The 23,143-nt window shown below is 38.5% G+C and overlaps 1 protein-coding gene across 1 annotated transcript; it reads left to right on the forward strand.

Annotated features, from left to right (window-relative positions):
• Positions 1-12,398: 12,398 nt before the first annotated feature.
• Positions 12,399-22,594, forward strand: etfbkmt (electron transfer flavoprotein subunit beta lysine methyltransferase). Its single transcript, XM_061969313.1, has 3 exons — positions 12,399-12,942; positions 13,014-13,144; positions 22,178-22,594. The coding sequence occupies exons 1-3, from the start codon at positions 12,668-12,670 to the stop codon at positions 22,531-22,533; spliced, it is 762 nt and encodes a 253-aa protein (XP_061825297.1). The 5' UTR covers positions 12,399-12,667; the 3' UTR covers positions 22,534-22,594.
• Positions 22,595-23,143: the final 549 nt, after the last annotated feature.

Raw genomic sequence — 23,143 nt, forward strand, 5'->3', positions numbered from 1 at the left:
GAATGTAGATAAATGGAGCGGAGTAAAAATAGCGTTTCTTCTCTATAAATATACTCAAGTAAAAGTAACAGTATCTTGCATTAAAACTAATCTTAGAAGTACAATGTATCCCAAAAGTTACTCAAGTAGATGTAACGGAGTCGGTTGTCCGGGGTTTCTATGGCCCTGGTAGGGTCTCCCATGACAAACAGATCTGAGGGACCAGACAAAGAGCAGCTCAAAGACTTATATGAACACAAAATCAAAGACAAGGTTCCCTCACTACGAGTCACCAGGGACCCCTCTGGAGCCAGGCTTTGAGGTGGGGCTCGATGACAGCCCGAAGAGGGAATGTGGGTCCCCTCTCCAATGGGCTCACCATCCACAGGAGGGGGCATAGAAGTCAGGTGCTTTGTGAGCTGGGCGGCAGTCAAAGACAGGGGCCTTGGCGGTCCGATCCTCGGCTAGAGAAGCTATCTCTTGGCATGTGGAACGTCACCTCGCTGGGGGGGAAGGAGCCTGTGCTGGTGCGCAAGGTAGAGAAGTTCCGGCTGGATTTAGTCAGTTTCACTTTGACGCACAGCAAGGGCAAGGGCAGCTGGGAATATGTTTGCAGTAAAATTTCATACAAAGCACTCTTTCATTTATTAATTAAAATTTCCTTCAAGCATAAACAGAGGCCTCCATGAATTTCAAGACCCTACACACAGCGCGTGATCTGCGAGTAGACAAAAGACCGATTACATTTTCGCTTTTAAACAGAGGAAACTCACATATGTCGGATTAAAATCCCACATCATCAGAGGCTGAAATTAAAGAAGCACAACTGCATGGACATTCCTTCGTTAAATCAGAATGGCATTCATCTTCAGCCTTCTCAAATGTGTCAGGATTTGGACATTTCAACCGTAGCATAATAACGTAAAACGTTTTTTTTAAAGATAGAGGGCATGACAACAGTTGTGTCTCCTGGCCCTGAAAGATGAATGCAGAATGTGTCAGCCATGCAACACATGAAAGATTGTCTATTATTTCCATAAACAGCATGACACACCACACAAGCTGGCCATCACTGGGGGGGTTTAGGCGTTTTGATCATGATGAGCTTTTGCAAATCCTGGCAACTGTGATGGAAATAGGACTGTAAGGATGTTCCTTGTAATTTTAAGAAAATGGATGGAAATGTCTGTCATTTTTTTATTAGCATTACGACATGTTTTTGAACAATCTGATAGTAAATGTTTTCCAGAGTTCAGCATCAAATTACCTAAATGTAAAAAATATAGTTCCTTTAATTAGTGCAAGTAACATTTTTATTTAAAAACGTTGGTGTAGTCCTTTAGAACAGTGTTTCTCAAACTGTGGTAGGCTTCATCGCCAAATAATCACTTCATTGAAGTACAGTGTTATTGTTCAAATTGTGTGTAAAGTTACAGTGGCCAAATATATCAAATATACTTGTTAAATAAAACATCTGCATTGTTTTGTTTTTTTATTTGATTTTATTATTTTTTTGTTTTTGTCCCATCCAGCTACTCAGGCAAATCATATTGTTGATGTAGCCCATTATGGCTGTACTGATTTACTTTACAAAAGATAAGTGTGGGATACTTCTATTGTAGCCTTCTTTGTATTTGACTTTATTAAATTGATTCCAGCGTGTGCAGCTAGTTAACAGTATGAAGAAAAAGAGGCTGTAGTTTTTGTTGAGGATTTATGTACCTAATTTTGAATTATTTTCCTTCCTTAAGTTTTATTTATTTATACTTCTTCCTTCATTTCGGTTTGTAAGACTGAAAATATAAACATAAAATTAAAAGTATAACGTCCATTGTATATGTTACATGAATAAAATAGAAGGTTTGGTGTTAATATATTCACACAATAAACTACAAATGTTTACACAAATAGAAATTACACTACATTCACATACCAAACATTGTATAGTGTTGTCACCTTCTACTGGTCAAATTTAGCACTACATGTAATAAAGACAAAAAACAACACAACCACGAATACAAAAGACATCACAAAGTCAGCAATTTGAATACAAAACAAAGTAAATATATTTATGCACAAATTATATCTACTTACAAATGTTTTACCAAGTTTTGTGAAGACGCTTACATGCTGGGATTTCTACCATTGTTGTTGCTTGTCTGGATCAGTGTGTTTGTCGTTTAAAAGGTCTGCCAGAAAACAATTGAAAGCACTTGTTTGGGGTAGAACATTCATACTTTGTTGTCCAGTCGTTGTTAAAAGTCAGATTTTTACAATTTATATTGATTTTTTTTCAGGGTTGAATGAATAGTATATTTGGGTGATGTTCGGCAGGCCAAATGAAAAGCTTTGGCGGGCCGGATGTGGCCCGCAGGCCGCCAGTTGATTTGACCTAACTTAAAGAAATAGGTCTTCAAAACAGAAAATGCACAGCAAAACAAATGAACAAATGAGCGGAAAAGTGTAAAGAAAATACAGAAAAGCTAAACAAAAACTGTCATTAACACACAAAAAAAGGTTCCAGTGGGCCAAGATAAAGCAATCGTGAACAAACGATAGCTGGATGAAAGGAATATTCAGTCATGAATCACAAATCTGCATTTGGCAAGGTGATGATGCTGGACCTTTTATTTGATTTTTTAAGATGATAATGCATCTTATCATAGACCAAATACCGTGAAAACTTTTTTTGAAGAAAGATACATAAGGTCAATGCCGTGGCCTGCAAATAGTCCTCATCTCAATCCAACTGAAAATTTGTGGTGTATATTGAATAAAATGGCATGATAAAATTCTAAACTGCAACACTTATCTGACACCAGCAATCAGAGAAAGTCGGCACAAGTGAAGTGTACTATCTACGCGTCAGAGACTGAAAGCTGTTATAAAAGACAGAAGTGATGCACAAAGTACTAGTGGTGTGTTGTAGTGTTTTTTAGGGGGGTGTTTTTTTTTCTTGATTCCATACTTTTACCCTCAGAATTGAGTGATTCCATAATTGTGTCACTCTCTTTATCTAAAAATGAAACTGTTATGAACTCCCACTTTTTATACATTTTTGATTTAGTGTTTCTTAAAGCCAGAAAGTTGCCATTTGAAATGACTATAGCTGTGTAACATGCCTGTTATCTGCTTATTTTCTACAGTGTTAAACAACTGAATGAACATTCTCAACAATGGTGGTTGTATATTTCTTGCAAAGGGCTGGATGAAGTGGCTGGGGAGAGGGAAGTCTGGGCTTCCCTGCTTAGGCTGCTGCCCCCGCGACCCGACCTCGGATAAGCGGAGGAAGATGGATGGATGGATGGATGGATATGTATGGTCCGGAAAATACGGTACATAAAAATATATACTGTATAAGACAGGCCCTGTGATGAGGTGGCGACTTGTCCAGGGTGTACACCGCCTTCCGCCCGAATGCAGCTGAAATAGGCTCCAGCACCCCCCGCGACCCCGAAAGGGACAAGCGGTAGAAAATGGATGGATGGATGGGTTGTACATGTGAGAGAAAAATGTTTACTATCTATGAATTGATCTGTTGCTATGCAACCATCATGCAATCCCCTTTTTTTCAGGAGTGCTCAAGGAGTTTCCAGGGTCTGATAACAAGGCTAATAGGGTTTCGAGACCACCAGGATTATGTTCACCAGCAGGCATCCTGCAAGACCTCAAATGATTTTCATTGGAGTAGCCCCATCCCCCTTAAGAAAATAACACAATAGTGGGTTGAAGCTATTACAGTCTCAGGGTTAGTAACTAGGGTAGAAAGCACATTTTTACACGAGCTGTATACAAATATAAACCACACAAGTACATTGATTGTTTTTGTTTAGTACAACTGCAAAATATTCCACCACGGGGCCACAGAAAATTGTGAGTGCCAACACTTTAATAAAAAAGTGAGACTAATGTCAGTTTTAAGATTCATCGGTTCTTTTACAGTATGTCGGTTCACAAAATTAATTTAAGCATTTTATAGATTACACAACTTCTGGCGTTAAGGTATATTATCCACAATAGCGACACATTCAGTTGAAACCTGGACATGTTTGATTGTACAAATATGTTTCTTGACTGCATTTAATCATAAAACAAAGGTAATGTATAGGTAATTTGCTATTGAATTAGTCTCCTCCAAAGTATTTCACACAACATCGAGGCCAGCATTAGCCGGTTAGCATATATTTCAATGCTTTACACACATCTTGAACAAAACCATTACAGTTTTATTACAACCTCAACTTTCTTTACTATCTTAGTGTAACTCTATGATATTTAATACTGACCTGTGATATAGAATAGAGAAAACCCTGCATTTGACCAAATGGTGTCTTTAACGACAGGAGTTATTATTCTTCCTCAGTCGTTGCAGCAGCTATTATTTATTGACTAGCCCCCTCCTCTGGTGGACCCGAGATATTACAACCATATCAAACAAATGGGCATTTTGCTCATTTTAGACACAATGGAAAAACTGTTTTTAACAGATTAATTTTATCAAATGTATTCTATTCATTATTATTACTTGCACTAAAAGCAATGTTGTAATTTTAAATATATTCCCTGCACATTCCCTGTTATGAAACCTTTCTTAACTCTAATGCTCTAACCTATGCAGTCACAGGGAGAACATGCATACTCCGCACAAGAGCTTCTTATTGTGAGGCAGGAGCACTAACCAGTGACCACTGCAACACCGTGCTGACCCATATTTCCAAAATGTCAAGAAAAAAAAAGAAAAAAAGGTTTTTCTACAATGAACTTACAGGGAGCAAGAAAGCGAGGAAACAGCAGAACCACTTGATGGTGTAACCTTAGAGAGACACAGGAAGTGATTACGTCGCCGCTATAAATCGTTTGTCTGTGTTAGCACTTATAATAACAATATCACTAACACTTGGCTAATATTCAAGTCACGAAATGTAAATGGAGTATTGTTGGCGGTTCTTGAATGGTTATTTATCAGATTTTTTTGGGTGGGATAGTGGAGCTCCCATTAGCTCAGCTCAAAGCGGACTTTTATTTTAGTTTATTTTAATATTTAGAATGCTTTTTTTTTTAAATCTATCCGTCGTCATGTCTTTCATAATGATTGTGAACGATAGGCAACATTTTTTTAATTAAAAATGCAGTTTCCCTTAAAGCCTGCAATATCTAAATATGATTTTCACCCTCAAGTGATATGAAAAATGTTATTGTTTAGAAACAAAGATTGAAGTCAGCAGTGCAATGATCCTCGGGTTGATCCGTCTCGTATAGTCTCTCTGCAACCCAGGCGGCGAAAGGGCCTCTCATACCCCTTCTTTAACTCAAATTGTTGGGCGGATGCTCCTGTCACATTCACTCGGCTCATCACAAGGTTCACACACACTTTCACTTCCATTCTGATTTCTCTCGTCCGCCATTGTATACTGAGATTTGAGGCACCAATTGCTTTGTGTGGCAGGTGTTAGCCCAGGGGTCAGCAACCCGTGGCTCTCGAGCCGCATGCAGTTCTTTAGTGCCGCCCTAGTGGCTCCCTGGAACATTTTTAAAAAAGGATTGAAAATGGGAAAAGATGGGGGAAAATATTTGTTCTCTCACCTTAACACAAGCCCATTGTGTCTCTTATCTAGAATCGGCCTGAGACGGGAAGCAGAGAGGATTCTTCCTCTCTGCCTCCTAGCTCCAGGTGGCCCCACAATGTAAGCACACTTTCATGAGATGAAGAGAAAAGGAAAAGAGTACAATATGGAACATTAGCTATTTGTAATATGACTATGAAAGTAAAGAAGTATCACTTAAATATGGATATATGTAAATATCTGCCTCCGTCACTTACTACTAAAAGACAAGTTGTCTTGTATGATCACTATTTTATTCAAGGACTTAACTGCAATAATAAACATATGTTTAATGTACCCTAAGATTTTTTGTTAAAATAAAGCCAATAATGCAATTTTTTGTGGTCCCCTTTATTTAGAAAAGTACCGAAAAGTATCGAAATAATTTTAGTACCGGTACCAAAATATTGGTATCGTTACAACACTAGTCTGAAGTCAGGGTCGTTGTGGGCTGGACTCCTAGTCAGGTCAGGTCAAAGGTCAGTAGAGTCATGTTACACAGAATGAGTAGTATAAGATCAATACGTAAAGTATTTTAGGATTCAGTAAAACTTTAAAAGTTGCTGCACTTTAAGACAGTTGAGGCTAATCTGATTTTTCGTGTCTGTTCCCACCTTTTTCTTCTTTGGAATGTGAGTCAGTTAATTAGTTTTAGCTGAGGCTGCTTCTACGTTTTCCTGCCTTCGCCTCCTCGTGTTTTTACCCATGCAAAAAAAAGGGAGGGGGAAGAACGGGCTTTTGTACTCTTATCAGGCTCTTGCCCTCTCCAAGGCCGTGGTGGTGAGATGCCTCAAAGGCCTCTTAAATTTGCCAGTGAACTCTCTTTTTGTTTTCGAAGTTCTTCTAGGAGACAACTGGAATGTTTATTGGTAAGTCAGACACACAGATACAGAGCCGTTTAGAGGAGTTTTAATGGTACCTCCTTACATCATTACTAATGATACACACTATATTGCCAAAAGTATTTGTTCACCTGCCTTGACTCACATATGAACTTGAAGTGCCATCCCATTCCTAACCCACAGAGTTCAATATGATGTCGGTCCACCTTTTGCAGCTATTACAGCTTCAACTCTTCTGAAGTGTTCCTTAGCCCATATGGTGATATCCTTTACACACTGATGTCGCTTGTTGATGCAGTACAGTCTGAGGGATCAAAGGTCACGGGCTTAGCTGCTTACGTGCAGTGATTTCTCCAGTTTCTCTGAACCCTTTGATGATATTACGGACCGGGGATGGTGAAATCCCTGAATTCCTTGCAATAGCTGGTTGAGAAAGGTTTTTCTTAAACTGTTCAACAATTTGCTCACGCATTTGTTGACAAAGTGGTGACACTCGCCTCATCCACAAGGTTGCGGAGTGTGTTTATATGAATTTTCCACCATTCTTCCAAAAGCGCATTGGTGAGGTCACACACTGATGTTGGTCGAGAAGGCCTGGCTCTCAGTCTCTGTTCTAATTCATCCCAAAGGTGTTCTATCGGTATTCAGGTCAGGACTCTGTGCAGGCCAGTCAAGTTCATCTACACCTGACTCTGTCATCCATGTCTTTATGGACCTTGCTTTGTGCAAATTCATGTTGGAAGAGGAAGGGCCCCGCTCCAAACTGTTCCCACAAGATTGGGAGCATGGAATTGTCCAAAATGTTTTGGTATCTTGGAGCATTCAAAGTTCCTTTCACTGGAACCAAGGGGCCAAGTGATTAGGACACCTGATTATGATAATTTGGATGGGTGGCCAAATACTTTCGGCAATATAGTGTATGTGTGTGAGTGCATAGATAAAAACACAGGGTGCTTTCATTGTGTTTATATACATCCTTGTAGCAGAATGAAGGCCACTTTTAAAGGCGTTCTTATTTTGCCAAAAAGGAGGGGACATTTCTCCCCTAGACTTAGACTTAGACTTCCTTTTTATTGTCATTCAAATTTGAACTTTACAGCACAGATAAGAACGAAATTTTGTTGTATAAGCTCATGGTAGTGCAGGATAAAAAAGCATGCGGTGCATATATAAATGAATAAATATATATAAATAATATATAAATATATATATAAAATAAATAAATATATAAATATATATAAATAAATAAATAGATTACTGTACTGATAATTATATTGCACTTTTTCACATGCGTCCACGTTTATGGATGTATGTTATATTGTCTTTTTTATTCCAGCCAGTTAATCCATTTTGGGGGGAGTTAATTTAATTATGATGCGTTCAAGAGTCTTACGGCCTGAGGGAAGAAGCTGTTACAGAACCTGGAGGTTCTGCTTTGGCGTCTGCGGAACCTCTTTCTAGAGTCTTAAAGACAATATTAAATTAATTTTTAAATCATATAGACTATTAAAATATGATTTTAGGCTGCTGGTTTGATGTATGGCTGTTAACATACTAATAGTGAGTCACAGATACTGTAATAACAAGAAACACATTTTCTGTAGTGTACACTAAAAAATGCTGGGTTATTTTGATAACCCTATGTATGAGTTGCTAGTGTTGGGTTAAATTTTGGAGTTATTTTTATGAAGAGCAATCAATTTTTGGGGGTTATAAGGGTAATATTTTAGCTTAATTTCTGGCTTTACAAAATTATGAACCATTTCTGGGTTGTTTTTCAACGAGTAAAAGGCTTTTTTAAATTAAAAAGTTACTTTTTTCTTTAAGGGAATTTTATTATGGATTAATCTCATTAACATTATTTACAGTCACCCAAGACTGAATTAGCATAACTCAACTTTTTGGTTAAATAATTCAACGCAAAAGTTGGGTTGAAAAAATTAACACAAAATTTGGAGGTAAAGTAACTCAAATAAGGGGTTTGTCTTTTACTGAACCAGCAGTTGGGTCAAAATTGGGTTATTTTTTAACCCAACATTTTGTGGTGTGTATTTACGGAGTGTCTGCTCACCCCAAACTTTGTTTATTTTAGAGCTATTTCTCTTTTCTTAAGCTACATGAAAGGGTTTATTAGACAATCTATTATATAGACATGGGATGGGTTGATTGGCAACACTAAATTGACCGTAGAGTGTGATTGTTGTCTGTCTATCTGTGTTGTCCCCAGGGATGTTTGATAAGAAATTATCGAGTTCGAGCCCAATATCGAATCCTCTTATCGAACCGATTCCTTATCGATTCTCTTATCAAATCCAGATAGGTTGTTGTATATGGAAAAAAACACAATATTTGGTTTAACAAAAGCTCACTTTTATTTTATATGAAAAAAATAAAATAAAATAAAAAAATAAATATTGACTGTTACCCCCCTAAAAAAAAAAAAAAAAAAATATTGACTATTGTTACCCAAAGTATATTAAGTGGGATTTTTCAGAAAAACAAATATATACAGTAACACAAAAACAACCTGTCTCTGTGATCACTATATAGGTGAATAGCCATGCCTTGAGGCGTTTTTTCCGGTCCATTATTTTTGCTGCTTGTGTGACATCACAGGAAATGACGTAGCTCATTCTAATGACTGAGCTACGTCATTTCCTGTGATGTTCCACAGGGCATTTCTTGTGGGACGGGATTCGTTCCCAGGGATTCGAATAAAGAACCAACTCTTTTTCTTTACTATAGTGGCCTCGATAACGGGAACCGGTTCCCAAAAAGGGATTCGAGTCCATGGAATCGGTTCTTTTCTTATCGAACGGTTCTTTTCTTATCGAACAACCGGGAGAACCGGTTTCAAACATCATCCCTAGTTGTCCCTGCCATGAGGTGGCGACTTGCCCAGGGTGTACACTACCTTCCGCCGCAGTGCAGCTGGGATAGGCTCCAGCACCCCGAAAGGGACAAGCGGTAATAAATGGAAGGATGGATGGGAGAAAAAATAGGAAATAGTTGTTTTTTTTTAAATATGGCCTCAAAACAGTCCTTAATAACCCTAATTGACCACTAGAGGACAATATAGAATAATACATTTTGACTGTAAAAAAATCACTCCTGGGAATAAAAACGCATGTTAATTTGAATGATGTTTTATTTTATTTTTCAGACGTTGCATTATGTAATTTGTCATCATTCATTTATTTATCACGTGAGAGTGGCAATGTTTATTATACTGTAGTCTTTGTGTTTTTTGCAACATTAGCTCTTAGAACAAAATGTAGCGGAACCATTGGGATTTATGGCCTTTTGAAGGGAGACACATCTTGAAGAGAAGTTCAAAAGACTGGCTAACTATGGTTCTATTTTTTTTTTTTTAAATCACTGGTAACAGTTACAAGATAAGATGTGGACCAGAATAATCAAAATGTACAATATTACTTTAGGAATTATTCTGAAGTATCCATCCATTTTCTACCGTTTGACCCTTACGGGGTTGCAGGGGGTGCTAGAGCCTATCTCAGCTGCATTCGTATATTTGTTATTAATTTTCATTTATTTTGTTTACAAAAAAAAACAGACAGAATGTTGATCAACCTAATAAAATAAAATGAAACAACTCCAACCCAACCCCAGCTTTACATACTTAGGCTATACATTTACAAAGCAATTGAGCAGACATAAATGCAATATCATTATATACAATGCTAAAAAAAAAATACTAATAGAAACAGTATCAATATATTAGCAATAATAGTGATTGCAACATACACAACTACAAACACAATTAATTAAAATAACAAAAATAATATATATCATTGTTAGTAGCACTTATTCGCGTTTCCATCACCACCACAGCCATTGAGAAAAAGATAAAAGTCACGTTGCAGCTCATAAACTTGACAACCACACTTTAGCCATTATGCACCACAAGGAAGAAAACGTCCAATTTTAAGTTAATTTAATAGTTAAATCAAAATCAGGTAATATCAATATTATCTCATCTAAATGTATTTTTTTCTATCGTAATCATCTCCATTGCTTGTGTATACCAGTCATTATGAGTTGGACGATCAAACCATTTGACTCATAACAACTTTTCTAAAACAAAAAACAAAAAAAAAACTTTGGAGCGGAAAAAAAAGAAGTGAGAATTATATATATATATATATATATATATATATATATATATATATATATATATATATATATATATATATATATATATATATATATATATATATTAGGGGTGTGGGAAAAAATCGATTCGAATTCGAATCGCGATTCTCACGTTGTGCAATTCAGAATCGATTCTCTTTTTTTTTAAATCGATTTATTTATTTATTTTTAAACTAATAAATCCAACAAAACAATACACAGCAATACCATAAGAATGCAATCCAATTCCAAAACCAAACCCGACCCAGCAACACTCAGAACTTCAATAAACAGAGCAATTGAGAGGAGACACAAACACGACACAGAACAAACCAAAAGTAGTGAAACAAAAATGAATATTATCAACAACAGTATCAATATTAGTTACAATATCAACATAGCAGTGATTAAAAATCCCTCATTGACATTATCATTAGACATTTATAAAAAAAAAAAAAAAAAAAAAGAACAATAGTGTCACATTGGCTTACACTTGCATCGCATCTCATAAGCTTGACAACACACTGTGTCCAATATTTTCACAAAGATAAAATAAGTCATATTTTTGGTTAATTTAATAGTTAAAACAAATCTACATTCTTGTAATCAGTTGATAAAACATTGTCCTTTACAATTATAAAAGCTTTTTACAAAAATCTACTACTTTGCTTGCCTGTCAGCAGACTGGGGTAGATCCTGCTGAAATCCTATGTATTGAATGAATAGAGAATCGTTTTGAATCGGGAAAATATCGTTTTGAATCGAGAATCGCGTTGAATCAAAAAAAAAAATCGATTTTGAATCGAATAGTGACCCCAAGAATCGATATTGAATCGAATCGTGGGACACCCAAAGATTTGCAGCCCTAATATATATATATATATATATATATATATATAATTCTCTCTTATTTTTTTAAATAAATGTTTTCGCTCCAAAGTTTTATATATATATATATATATATATATATATATATATATATATATATATATATATATATATATCCATCCATCCTCTACCGCTTATTCCCTTTTGGGGTCGCGGGGGGCGCTGGAGCCTATCTCAGCTACAATCGGGCGGAAGGCGGGGTACACCCTGGACAAGTCGCCACCTCATCGCAGGGCCAACACAGATAGACAGACAACATTCACACTCACATCCACACACTAGGGCCAATTTAGTGTTGCCAATCAACCTATCCCCAGGTGCATGTCTTTGGAGGTGGGAGGAAACCGGAGTACCCGGAGGGAACCCACGCAGTCACGGGGAGAACATGTAAACTCCACACAGAAAGATCCCGAGCCCGGGATTGAACCCAAGACTACTCAGGACCTTCGTATTGTGAGGCAGATGCACTAACCCCTCTGCCACCGTGAAGCCCCATATATATATATATATATATATATATATATATATATATATATATATATATATATATATATATATATATATATATATATATATATATATATATATATATATATATATATATATATATATATATATATATATATATATATATATATATATATATATATGTATGTATATATAAATGGACATAATAATAACTTGAATACAACATTGTACTACCTTCCCTGGTGTGTTTACGTTTGATATCCAAATCGGAACAATGAATCAGACAAATAAATCCAAGTGGTGCCACTTTTCCTTTGACCCTGACTCATTATCTAGTCCTGTCACTGGTCTAGTGGCAGGCAGTGTGGGCAATTGCAGAAAGTAGGGCTCCCAAAAGAACGTTTTGCAACTGACAAACGGTTCAAATGGTTCACCTACTAGAACAGTTCAAATGACTCGGTTTGTTCGCGAACGCCACATGGCTAGGAACCATGAATGTGTCCCACGTTTCTACACGACGACGGACTATATGTGCAGCACTGTTACTGGCTACTGTTTTGTAACGTAGCCATCAAAGAGCGGCGTTTTTAAGAGTTTCTATGTTCATTTCGAGGGACTTTATAGCCTAATATATAACACTGATCATTATTTAGTATCATCCATTCATCCATTTTCTACCGCTTGTCCCTTTCGGGGCAGACTCATAATGGTTAGCAGAGCAGCAAGATTAGCTGCATGATGTTCAAACTTTTAAGCACTCGCAGGCTGGTTTGTCATTTAAAGTCACTGAACGCTACAAAGTGTTCCCACAGCAAGTTTGTGAATGAGGACAACGTTAGGAGTTTTATTTTCGAAAACACCGAGACTGTTGAACAACATCACCTGACACCAGAGGTCAAGTTAAGACTTTTCACCCCAAACTGTCGATATTGGTATGAAAAACCAGAGCTTTGGCCTTTTGATGACCCATACTGGGCCATTTACTGGCCAGGAGGACAGGCACTTTCTAGGTAAATATTTTATCTTATTTTTTTTAAATGTTTTCTTTAGCTGGACTTTATCTGAAATGGTCTTCCTTTAGGTATCTCCTTGACAATCCTGGAGTGTGTAAGGGAAAATCGGTCTTGGATCTGGGAAGTGGCTGCGGAGCTTCAGCCATCGCTGCAAAACTGTGTGGTGCCGCCTGTGTCGTTGCTAACGACATTGACCCCGGTGAGAGATGTCATCAGATATTTCTACGTGTATACAAATTATATTAAAATGTGGAGGCATGATATTCACTAGTACAGTGTTTGTCAACCTTTTTTTGAGCCAAGGCACATTTTTTTGCGTTGAAAAAATCCAGAGGCACACCACCAGCAGAAATCATTAAAAAATGAAACTCAGTTGACAGTAAAAAGTCGTTGTCGCAATTGTTTTGAATATGACTTTAAACCATAACCAACCATGCATCACTATAGCTCTTGTCTCAAAGTAGGTGTACTGTCACCACCTGTCACATCACACCCTGACTTATTTGGACTTTTTTGCTGTTTTCCTGTGTAGTGTTTTAGTTTTTGTCTTGCATTCCTATTTTGATGGCTTTTCGTCTTTTTTTGGTATTTTCCTGTAGCAGTTTCATGTCTTCCTTTGAGCGATATTTTCCGCATCTACTTTGTTTTAGCAATCAAGAATATTCAGTTGTTTTTATCCTTCTTTGTGGGGACATTGTTGATTGTCATGTCATGTTCAGATGTACTTTGTGGACGCTGTCTTTGCTCCACAGTAAGTCTTTGCTGTCGTCCAGCATTCTGTTTTTGTTTACTTAGTAGCCAGTTCAGTTTTAATTTCGTTCTGCATAGCCTTCCCTATGCTTCAATGCCTTTTCTTAGGGTCACTCACCTTTTGTTTATTTTTGGTTTAAGCATTAGATACCTTTTTACCTGCACACTGCCTCCCGCTGTTTCCAACATCTACAAAGCAATTAGCTACCGGCTGCCACCTACTGATATGGAAGAGTATTACACTGTTACTCTGCCGAGCTCTAGACAGCACCGACACTCAACAACAACACATCATTTGCAGACTATAATTACTGGTTTGCAAAATATATTTTTAACCCAAATAAGTGAAATTAGACAATCTCCCACGGCACACCAGACTGTATCTCACGGCACACTAGTGTGCCGCGGCACAGTGGTTGAAAAACACTGCACTAGTACAGTGTTTTTCAAACGTTTTTCACCAAGTACAGGGTTGGTACGGGTGCTTAAAAACCTTGAAAATGCTTGGATTTTAATGTTGTGTTTTCAAGGTTTGAAAAATGCTTGAATTAAATGATTGTCACACACACTAGGTGCGGCAAAATTATTCTCTGCATTTGACCCATCACCCTTGTTCACCCCCTAGGAGGTGAGGGGAGCAGTGAGCAGCAGCGGTGGCTGTGCCCGGGAATCATTTTTGGTGATTTAACCCCCAATTCTAACCCTTGGTGCGGAGTGCTGAGTAGCAAGGATGGAATGGGTCCCATTTTTATAGTCTTTGGTATAAAACTCACAACCTACCTTCTTGGTGAAGTGGTTGTAAGCCTACTCAGTGGCCTAGTGGTTAGAGTGTCCGCCCTGAGATCGGTAGGTTGTGAGTTCAAACCCCGGCCGAGTCATACCAAAGACTATAAAAATGGGACCCATTACCTCCCTGCTTGGCACTCAGCATCAAAGGTTGGAATTGGGGGTTAAATCACCAAAAATGATTCCCGGGCGTGGCAACCGCGGCTGCCCACTGCTCTCCTCACCTCCCAGGGGGTGAACAAGGGGATGGGTCAAATGCAGAGGACAAATTCACCACACACTGTGACAATCATTGGTACTTTACCTTAACTTAAATGCTTGGAAATGTACATCATATTTATCGGCAGTCTGACCCAATAGGCTGATATATAAAATATGTTTCCTTAAAAATGAAAGCTACATGCTTGGTCTTACATAAGCCCTTACATTAGGTTGTTGTCATGCCAGTATATAGGGCTCTGTGTGGCCCCCAAGAGGACAGTGGTGCATCGGTCCATCATGCCGGGAGATTGTCGTTCTAATTAAAGTTAAAGTACCAATGATTGTCACACACACATTAGGTGTGGCGAAATTATTCTCTGCATTTGACCCATCACCCTTGATCACCCCCTGGGAGGTGAGGGGAGCAGTGAGCAGCAGCGGTGGCCGTGCCCGGGAATCATTTTTGGTGATAAAACCCCCAATTCCAATGAACATTGGATGGAAACATTGGATTAGTCCATTATTGTACTTGTTTGTACTGTGAAGGTCATGCAATGTATAATTTGTAACCTTTTTCACAATTTAGAGCTGAGTTAATATGAATGATTTTGTAGTTTTTACACAACATGGTTGTAAGCATTTCTTGCTCCGTTATTTTCTACTTAACTTGTCTGGCTACCTCAGTGAAAGCAAAAAAAAGTTAACTTTTGTCTTTTTGTTAATTTCTTATCATAGCCACAGTTATAAGGCAAGTAATGCTTAATGAAAGGTGACTGAGGTGTTGTGAAACAAACCAAATATTTTCCTTTAATTTATTATCCTTATATTAATGTGCAACAGTTTTGTTAATAAATGAGTGAAATTGACATTTTGAGGGTGCGTGTATTTATATCACGTTATGCAGTTTACAAGCACAAATACGGTGTGAATCAATCTGTGCTGTTCGATGTCATTGAGTGCTGTAAGTAAGAAAAAAAACAAGAAATTTGTAAAACAACACAAATTGAGACACGTTTGCAAACACCAATGACATTGAATAGTCTACAGAAACACTGCTTCATTTTCTATGCCCCATTCAGTTAATAACTGCTGGTACAATGTTAGGCTTAGGTTTTTAGCAGATTTTCCGTATTTTTCCTACAGACAACATTTGGTGACCTCAAACAACAGGGCTATGGATTGATTCACACTGGTTTTCGCCTTTTGAAGGGTACTGGAAAAACTGGAAAATTGATCCTGAAAGTCCTTAAAAAGTGCTTCAATTTGGCCATGGGAAAGGTGTACGAACCCTGCAAGTACCACCTCAGAAAACACTTGGCTCGCCAAGTGGCACCATGATGACCAACATTAAAATACAGTGGCGTAGTAGGCCTAAGTATTCGATAAAAACAACACAGATGTTTTATTTAATATTTTTGGCCACTTTAGTTTGAAGAGTCACTGTGTTTAAATATAGGCGGATAAAAAAACTGTACTTTAATCAACGCCAGTGTGGTTGTGTGTGGGCGAGGCGAGCGGATGTGGGCGGGAGTTACCCTGGTAGTTGTTGGGTGCGCGCACGTTTCCTCTTCCTGTTGTTGTGCTTCACGTCCATGATTAAACATCATTCACGTATCACCGTCTGTGCTTGCTGTTAATATCTACCTATATAGTCCTTCCGTATTAGTGCCGTGGTGGCATATATATACATATATATATATATATATATATATATATATATATATATATAGCCCTGCGATGAGGTGGCGACTTGTCCAGGGTGTACACCGCCTTCCGCCCGAATGCAGCTGAGATAGGCTCCAGCACCCCCCGCGACCCCAAAAGGGACAAGCGGTAGAAAATGGATGGATATATATATATATATATATATATATATCAATCAATCAATCAATCAATGTTTATTTATATAGCCCTAAATCACAAGTGTCTCAAAGGGCTGCACAAGCCACAACAACATCCTCGGTATAGCCCACATAAGGGCAAGGAAAAACTCACCCCAGTGGGACGTCGATGTGAATGACTATGAGAAACCTTGGAGAGGACCGCATATGTGGGTAACCCCCCCCCTCTAGGGAGACCGAATGCAATGGATGTCGAGTGGGTCTAACATAATATTGTGAGAGTCCAGTCCATAGTGGATCCAGCATAACAGTAAGAGTCCAGTCCACAGTGGGGTCAGCAGGAAACCATCCCGAGCGGAGACGGGTCAGCAGCGCAGAGATGTTCCCAACCAATATACAGGCGAGCGGTCCACCCCGGGTCCCGACCCCGGACAGCCAGCACCCCATCCATGGCCACCGGATCTGTGTGTCTTCCCCTCCACAAGGGATAGGGGGGAGCAGAGGAGAAAAGAAAAGAAACGGCAGATCAACTGGTCTAAAAAAGGGGGGCTATTCAAAGGCTAGAGTATACAAATGAGTTTTGAGATGGGACTTAAATGTTTCTACTGAGGTAGCATCTCTAACTGTTACCGGGAGGGCATTCCATAGTGCTGGAGCCCGAATAGAAAACGCTCTACAGCCCGCAGACTTTTTTTGGGCTCTGGGAATCACTAATAAGCCGGAGTTCTTTGAACGCAGATTTCTTGCCGGGACATATGGTACAATACAATCGGTAAGATAGGCTGGAGCTAGACCGTGTAGTATTTTATACGTAAGTAGTAAAACCTTAAAGTCACATCTTAAGTGCACAGGAAGCCAGTGCAGGTGAGCCAGTATAGGCGTAATATGATCAAACTTTCTTGTTCTTGTCAAAAGTCTAGCAGCCGCATTTTGTACCAACTGTAATCTTTTAATGCTAGACATAGGGAGACCCGAAAATAATACGTTACAGTAATCGAGACGAGACGTAACGAACGCATGAATAATGATCTCAGCGTCGCTAGTGGACAAAATGGAACGAATTTTAGCGATATTACGGAGATGAAAGAAGGCCGTTTTAGTAACACTCTTAATGTGTGACTCAAAGGAGAGAGTTGGGTCGAAGATAATACCCAGATTCTTTACTGAGTCGCTTTGTGTAATTGTTTGGTTGTCAAATGTTAAGGTGGTATTATCAAATAAATGTCGGTGTTTAGCAGGACCGATAATCAGCATTTCCGTTTTCTTAGTGTTGAGTTGCAAGAAGTTAGCGGACATCCATTGTTTAATTTCATTAAGACACGCCTCCAGCTGACTACAATCCGGCGTGTTGGTCAGCTTTAGGGGCATGTAGAGTTGGGTGTCATCAGCATAACAATATATATATATATAATATATATATACATATGTCAGGTTCAAGCACCAAACTATCTATTAAACAGGGCAAGAAGCAAGGAATCAAACCGAGACAGAATTAAATTTTGACTCATGAGGAGAGCGCGTGGAACTGCACCCTCATACAGTGTCACCCCACGCTCTAAGGAAAAAGTTCCCGCGCTTCCCCATTTATTTGGGCATTCCCTGATTACATAGCTGAAGCTGCTTCTAAGGGGAGGGGTCTCACATTATGCATGCAGCCCAGCACACATGATATATAAACAGTTAAAACAAAAATTGCTTGGAGCGGTGTCAGGTTCACCCCCTCTGTGCTCGCCTTATCTTCTTGGAGATGTCGGGTCCTGATACGGCCCCTCCCGTGGCTGTCCAAAACTGAAAAACAGAGACCTCTACGGCGAGGCGAATTCCATGACACACAGTGGAGAATAACAAGCTGTTTGCCTTTGCATGATAAGAGAGCAAGGACAGCTTTGTGAGCACAGGTGGATAGTAACCAGGGCAACCGGTCTTCACGCAGGGCAACCTGACCTGCAAGCAAACGAGTTGTGTGATAACTTATATACAATTGTTCTGAAAATATATATATATATACACATATATATATATATATATATTTATATATCATTACAGTGTGTGTGTGTATATATATATATATATATATATATATATATATATATATATATATATATATAGATATATACACAGTACAGGCCAAAAGTTTGGACACACCTTCTCACTTCACTGCGTTTTCTTTATTTTCATGACTATTTACATTGTAGATTGTCACTGAAGACATCAAAACTATGACACCTGTAAAGTGAAAACCATTTCAGGTGACTACCTCTTGAAGCTCATCGAGAGAATGCCAAGAGTGTGCAGAGCAGTAATCGGAGCAAAGGGTGGCTATTTTGAAGAAACTAGAATATAGAACATGTTTTCAGTTATTTTACCTTTTTTTGTTAAGTACATAACTCCACATGTGTTCATCAATAGTCATGAAAATAAAGAAAATGAGAAGGCGTGTCCAAACTTTTGTCCTGTACAGTATATATATATATATATATATATATATATATATTGTGGAGAATGCATATATGTTTAAGAGTTCTTTCTTTCTTCATAGTCATGCTAGTATTTTTCCATTTGTACTCTTTTTGCTTGTCTCTGTGTGCCCGCAGATAGGCTCTGGGTAGTGTCTTGAGGGGTTGGAATGTGGAAGTTGGAAAACTCCCTTTTTTCCCTTATCTGTATTAGAATAAAGAGCCTGTATTCCTTTCTGGGCAGGGGTGGGGGACTGTTTTTGGATTCAATAAGTCATACTTGCCAACCTTGAGACCTCCGATTTCGGGAGGTGGGGGGGTGGGGGGGCGTGGTTAAGAGGGGAGGAGTATATTTACAGCTAGAATTCACCAAGTCAAGTATTTCATATATACAGTGGGGCAAAAAAGTATTTAGTCAGCCACTGATTGTGCAAGTTCTCCCACTTAAAATGATGACAGAGGTCTGTAATTTTCATCATAGGTACACTTCAACTGTGAGAGACAGAATGTGAAAAAAAAATCCAGGAATTCACAGTGTAGGAATTTTAAAGAATTTATTTGTAAAATATGGTGGAAAATAAGTATTTGGTCAATAACAACAATTCAACTCAATGCTTTGTAATATAACCTTTGTTGGCAATAACAGAGGTCAAACGATTACTATAGGTCTTTACCAGGTTTGCACACACAGTAGCTGGTATTTTGGCCCATTCCTCCATGCAGATCTTCTCGAGAGCAGTGATGTTTTGGGGCTGTCGCCGAGCAACACAGACTTTCAACTCCCTCCACAGATTTTCTATGGGGTTGAGGTCTGGAGACTACAGGACTTTCAAATGCTTCTTACAGAGCCACTCCTTCGTTGCCCGGGCGGTGTGTTTGGGATCATTGTCTTGGTGGAAGACCCAGCCACGTTTCATCTTCAAAGCTCTCACTGATGGAAGGAGGTTTTGGCTCAAAATTTCACGATACATGGCCCCATTTATTTTTTCCTTAACACGGATCAGTCGACCTGTCCCCTTAGCAGAAAAACAGCCCCAAAGCATGATGTTTCCACCCCCATGCTTCACAGTAGGTATGGTGTTCTTGGGATGCAACTCAGTATTCTTCTTCCTCCAAACACGACGAGTTGAGTTTATACCAAAAAGTTCTATTTTGGTTTCATCTGTCCACATGACATTCTCCCAATCCTCTGCTGTATCATCCATGTGCTCTTTGGCAAACTTCAGACGGGCCTGGACATGCACTGGCTTAAGCAGGGGGACACGTCTGGCACTGCAGGATTTGATTCCCTGTCGGCGTAGTGTGTTACTGATGGTAACCTTTGTTACTTTGGTCCCAGCTCTCTGCAGGTCATTCACCAGGTCCCCCCGTGTGGTTCTGGGATTTTTGCTCACCGTTCTCATGATCATTTTGACCCCACGGGATGAGATCTTGCATGGAGCCCCAGATCGAGGGAGATTATCAGTGGTCTTGTATGTCTTCCATTTTCTGATAATTGCTCCCACAGTTGATTTTTTCACACCAAGCTGCTTGCCTATTGTAGATTCACTCTTCACAGTCTGGTGCAGGTCTACAATTCTTTTCCTGGTGTCCTTCGACAGCTCTTTGGTCTTGGCCATAATGGAGTTTGGAGTCTGACTGTTTGAGGCTGTGGACAGGTGTCTTTTATACAGATAACGAGTTCAAACAGGTGCCATTAATACAGGTAACGAGTGGAGGACAGAAGAGTTTCTTAAAGAAGAAGTTACAGGTCTGTGAGAGCCAGAGATCTTCCTTGTTTGAAGTGACCAAATACTTATTTTCCACCATGATTTACAAATAAATTCTTTAAAATTCCTACAATGTGAATTCCTGGATTTTTTTTTCACATTCTGTCTCTCACAGTTGAAGTGTACCTACGATGAAAATTACAGACCTCTGTCATCATTTTAAGTGGGAGAACTTGCACAATCGGTGGCTGACTAAATACTTTTTTGCCCCACTGTATATATATATATATATATATATATATAAGAAATACTTGACTTTTAGTGAATTCTAGCTATATATATATATATATATATATACCGGTGTGTGTATATATATATATATATATATATATATATATATATACACAGTATGTATATATATATACATAAGAGAAATACTTGAATTTCAGTGTTCATTTATTTACACATATACACACACACACATAACACTCATTTACTCATTGTTGAGTTAAGGGTTGAATTGTCTATCCTTGTTCTCAAGAAACTTCACCCTTGCTCCTGATGGGTCGTGGTTAGGGCCTTGCATGGCAGCTCCCGCCATCAGTGTGTGAATGTGTGTGTGAATGGGTAAATGTAGAAATAGTGTCAAAGAGCTTTGAGTACCTTGAAGGTAGAAAAAGCGCTATAGAAGTATAACACACATGGTCACACATAACACAATCTGCTCATAAAACTTTGTGGATGTTATAAAAAATAAAGTCCAAACACAACACATAATTAAAAATTACATCCATTTGAAGCCATCACAATGCATGATGGGAAAATGCAAAACACTCTCCACACATGTTTAATGCATTTTAACTGCTTGATATTCCTGATTGATTACAAAACTTTAAGAAGGTTGTCATGGAAGTAAACAAAGTAGGAGTCAAACTTTCACATTAATTTGATATGTATTATATTAATATGTATATGTATGTATATATGTTTATACATATGTATATGTACACATATGTATAGGCTATATATGTGTGTGTGTGTGCATATGGTTACTTTACATGCAGTCGGCTTTTGGCCCCTGGCCAAATTTCTTTAGCCTAATCCGGCCCCAAGTCAAAAAGTTTGGACCCCCCTGATGTACACAAATGTTGAACATACAATGAATGACCTTAATAATACATACCGTATTTTTCGGAGTATAAGTTGCACCTGCCGAAAATGCATAATAAAGAAGGAAAAAAACATATATAAATCAAAACTGCGACTTATAGTCCGAAAAATACGGTAATTAATTTTGGCAGTATCTATAAAACGCCACTAGGTGACTACAAACCTCGCCATTGTTTTTATCTGATCTTATTTGGTGAAGCGCTTTATTATACAGTGGTTAACTTATTTTTACAGTAGTTTAAAAATGCTGCAACGTTACTTAAAACCTTGTACGTTTGAAATACACACGCCTCATTAGATATATCTTTTTCCACCACAGTCGCCGTTCTTGCGACCTGCATGAACTTTGAGCTCAACGGTCTGGACTTGCCCGTCTGTGTGACGGAGAACATGATCGGTTCGGAGCCTGGCAGGTTTGACCTGATCCTCCTTGGCGACATGTTCTACGATGAGGTCCTTTCCTGGAGCCTCTACACCTGGTTGGAGCAGTGCATCGAAACCAACAGCAGCCAAGTTCTCATTGGAGACCCTGGCAGAGACCAGCTTGAGGAGAGCGGAAGGTTCTTGCAGAAGCTTGCCCATTTTGAGCTGCCTCAGTCTGTACAAGAAGAGAACTATGGTTTTACCTGCACCAGTGTTTGGTGCTACCATCCTCAACTGTCCCAAAACCCTTAACAACGAAAGACTCAATGATGATTACTTTCCTGTTTCTTAAATAAACATGAGAAATACCAAATGTTTTTCTTTTAGTTTGAACGAATAAGGGTACTTCTGTGACATTGCCAAGAAAGATGTTAAACATATTTACTTATACAAACTACCACATTGTACTGTCTGTATCGTAATTCTTTGTTTGCTGTAACTCTGGTTTAATTTTGTTCAAACATGCGTTCTGTAGTTGAAGACGGAACAGCGTTGGTCCAAAATGGCATGAAAAAATAATCTACAAAGGTAACGACTTAGAGTAATCATATTTAAAGAAGTGGGTAGTAACGCACTACATTTACAGTCACATTTACTTAATAAGTCGTACTTGTCATGGTAGTTTTAATGCAACACACTTTTTGCATCAGTATTTTTGTGAGGAAGAAATGGTACTTTTTACTGCGTAACATTGAGTTTCATTCTGATTGATTTATAATCTATTGATTACTGCCTTGCAAAGATTGATTTGGCTCAACTTCTTCCAGTGGGCACTGTCAGGTGACTGTTTGACGTAAGCACTTATGACATTTGACTCCATTTCACCAATCAATCGGAGCCTGAACACACTAAACAGTGTAAA

Source organism: Nerophis lumbriciformis, linkage group LG10 (genome assembly GCF_033978685.3).
Source record: "Nerophis lumbriciformis linkage group LG10, RoL_Nlum_v2.1, whole genome shotgun sequence".
In the NCBI taxonomy this organism is placed as follows: Eukaryota; Metazoa; Chordata; class Actinopteri; order Syngnathiformes; family Syngnathidae; genus Nerophis; species Nerophis lumbriciformis.

Coding starts and splice junctions, on each gene's coding strand:
- etfbkmt (XM_061969313.1), top strand. CDS start 12,668: ATGATGTTCAAACTTTTAAGCACTCGCAGGCTGGTTTGTCATTTAAAG. Junction 12,943..13,013: donor GGAGGACAGGCACTTTCTAG/GTAAATATTTTA, acceptor GTCTTCCTTTAG/GTATCTCCTTGACAATCCTG. Junction 13,145..22,177: donor TGCTAACGACATTGACCCCG/GTGAGAGATGTC, acceptor TTTCCACCACAG/TCGCCGTTCTTGCGACCTGC.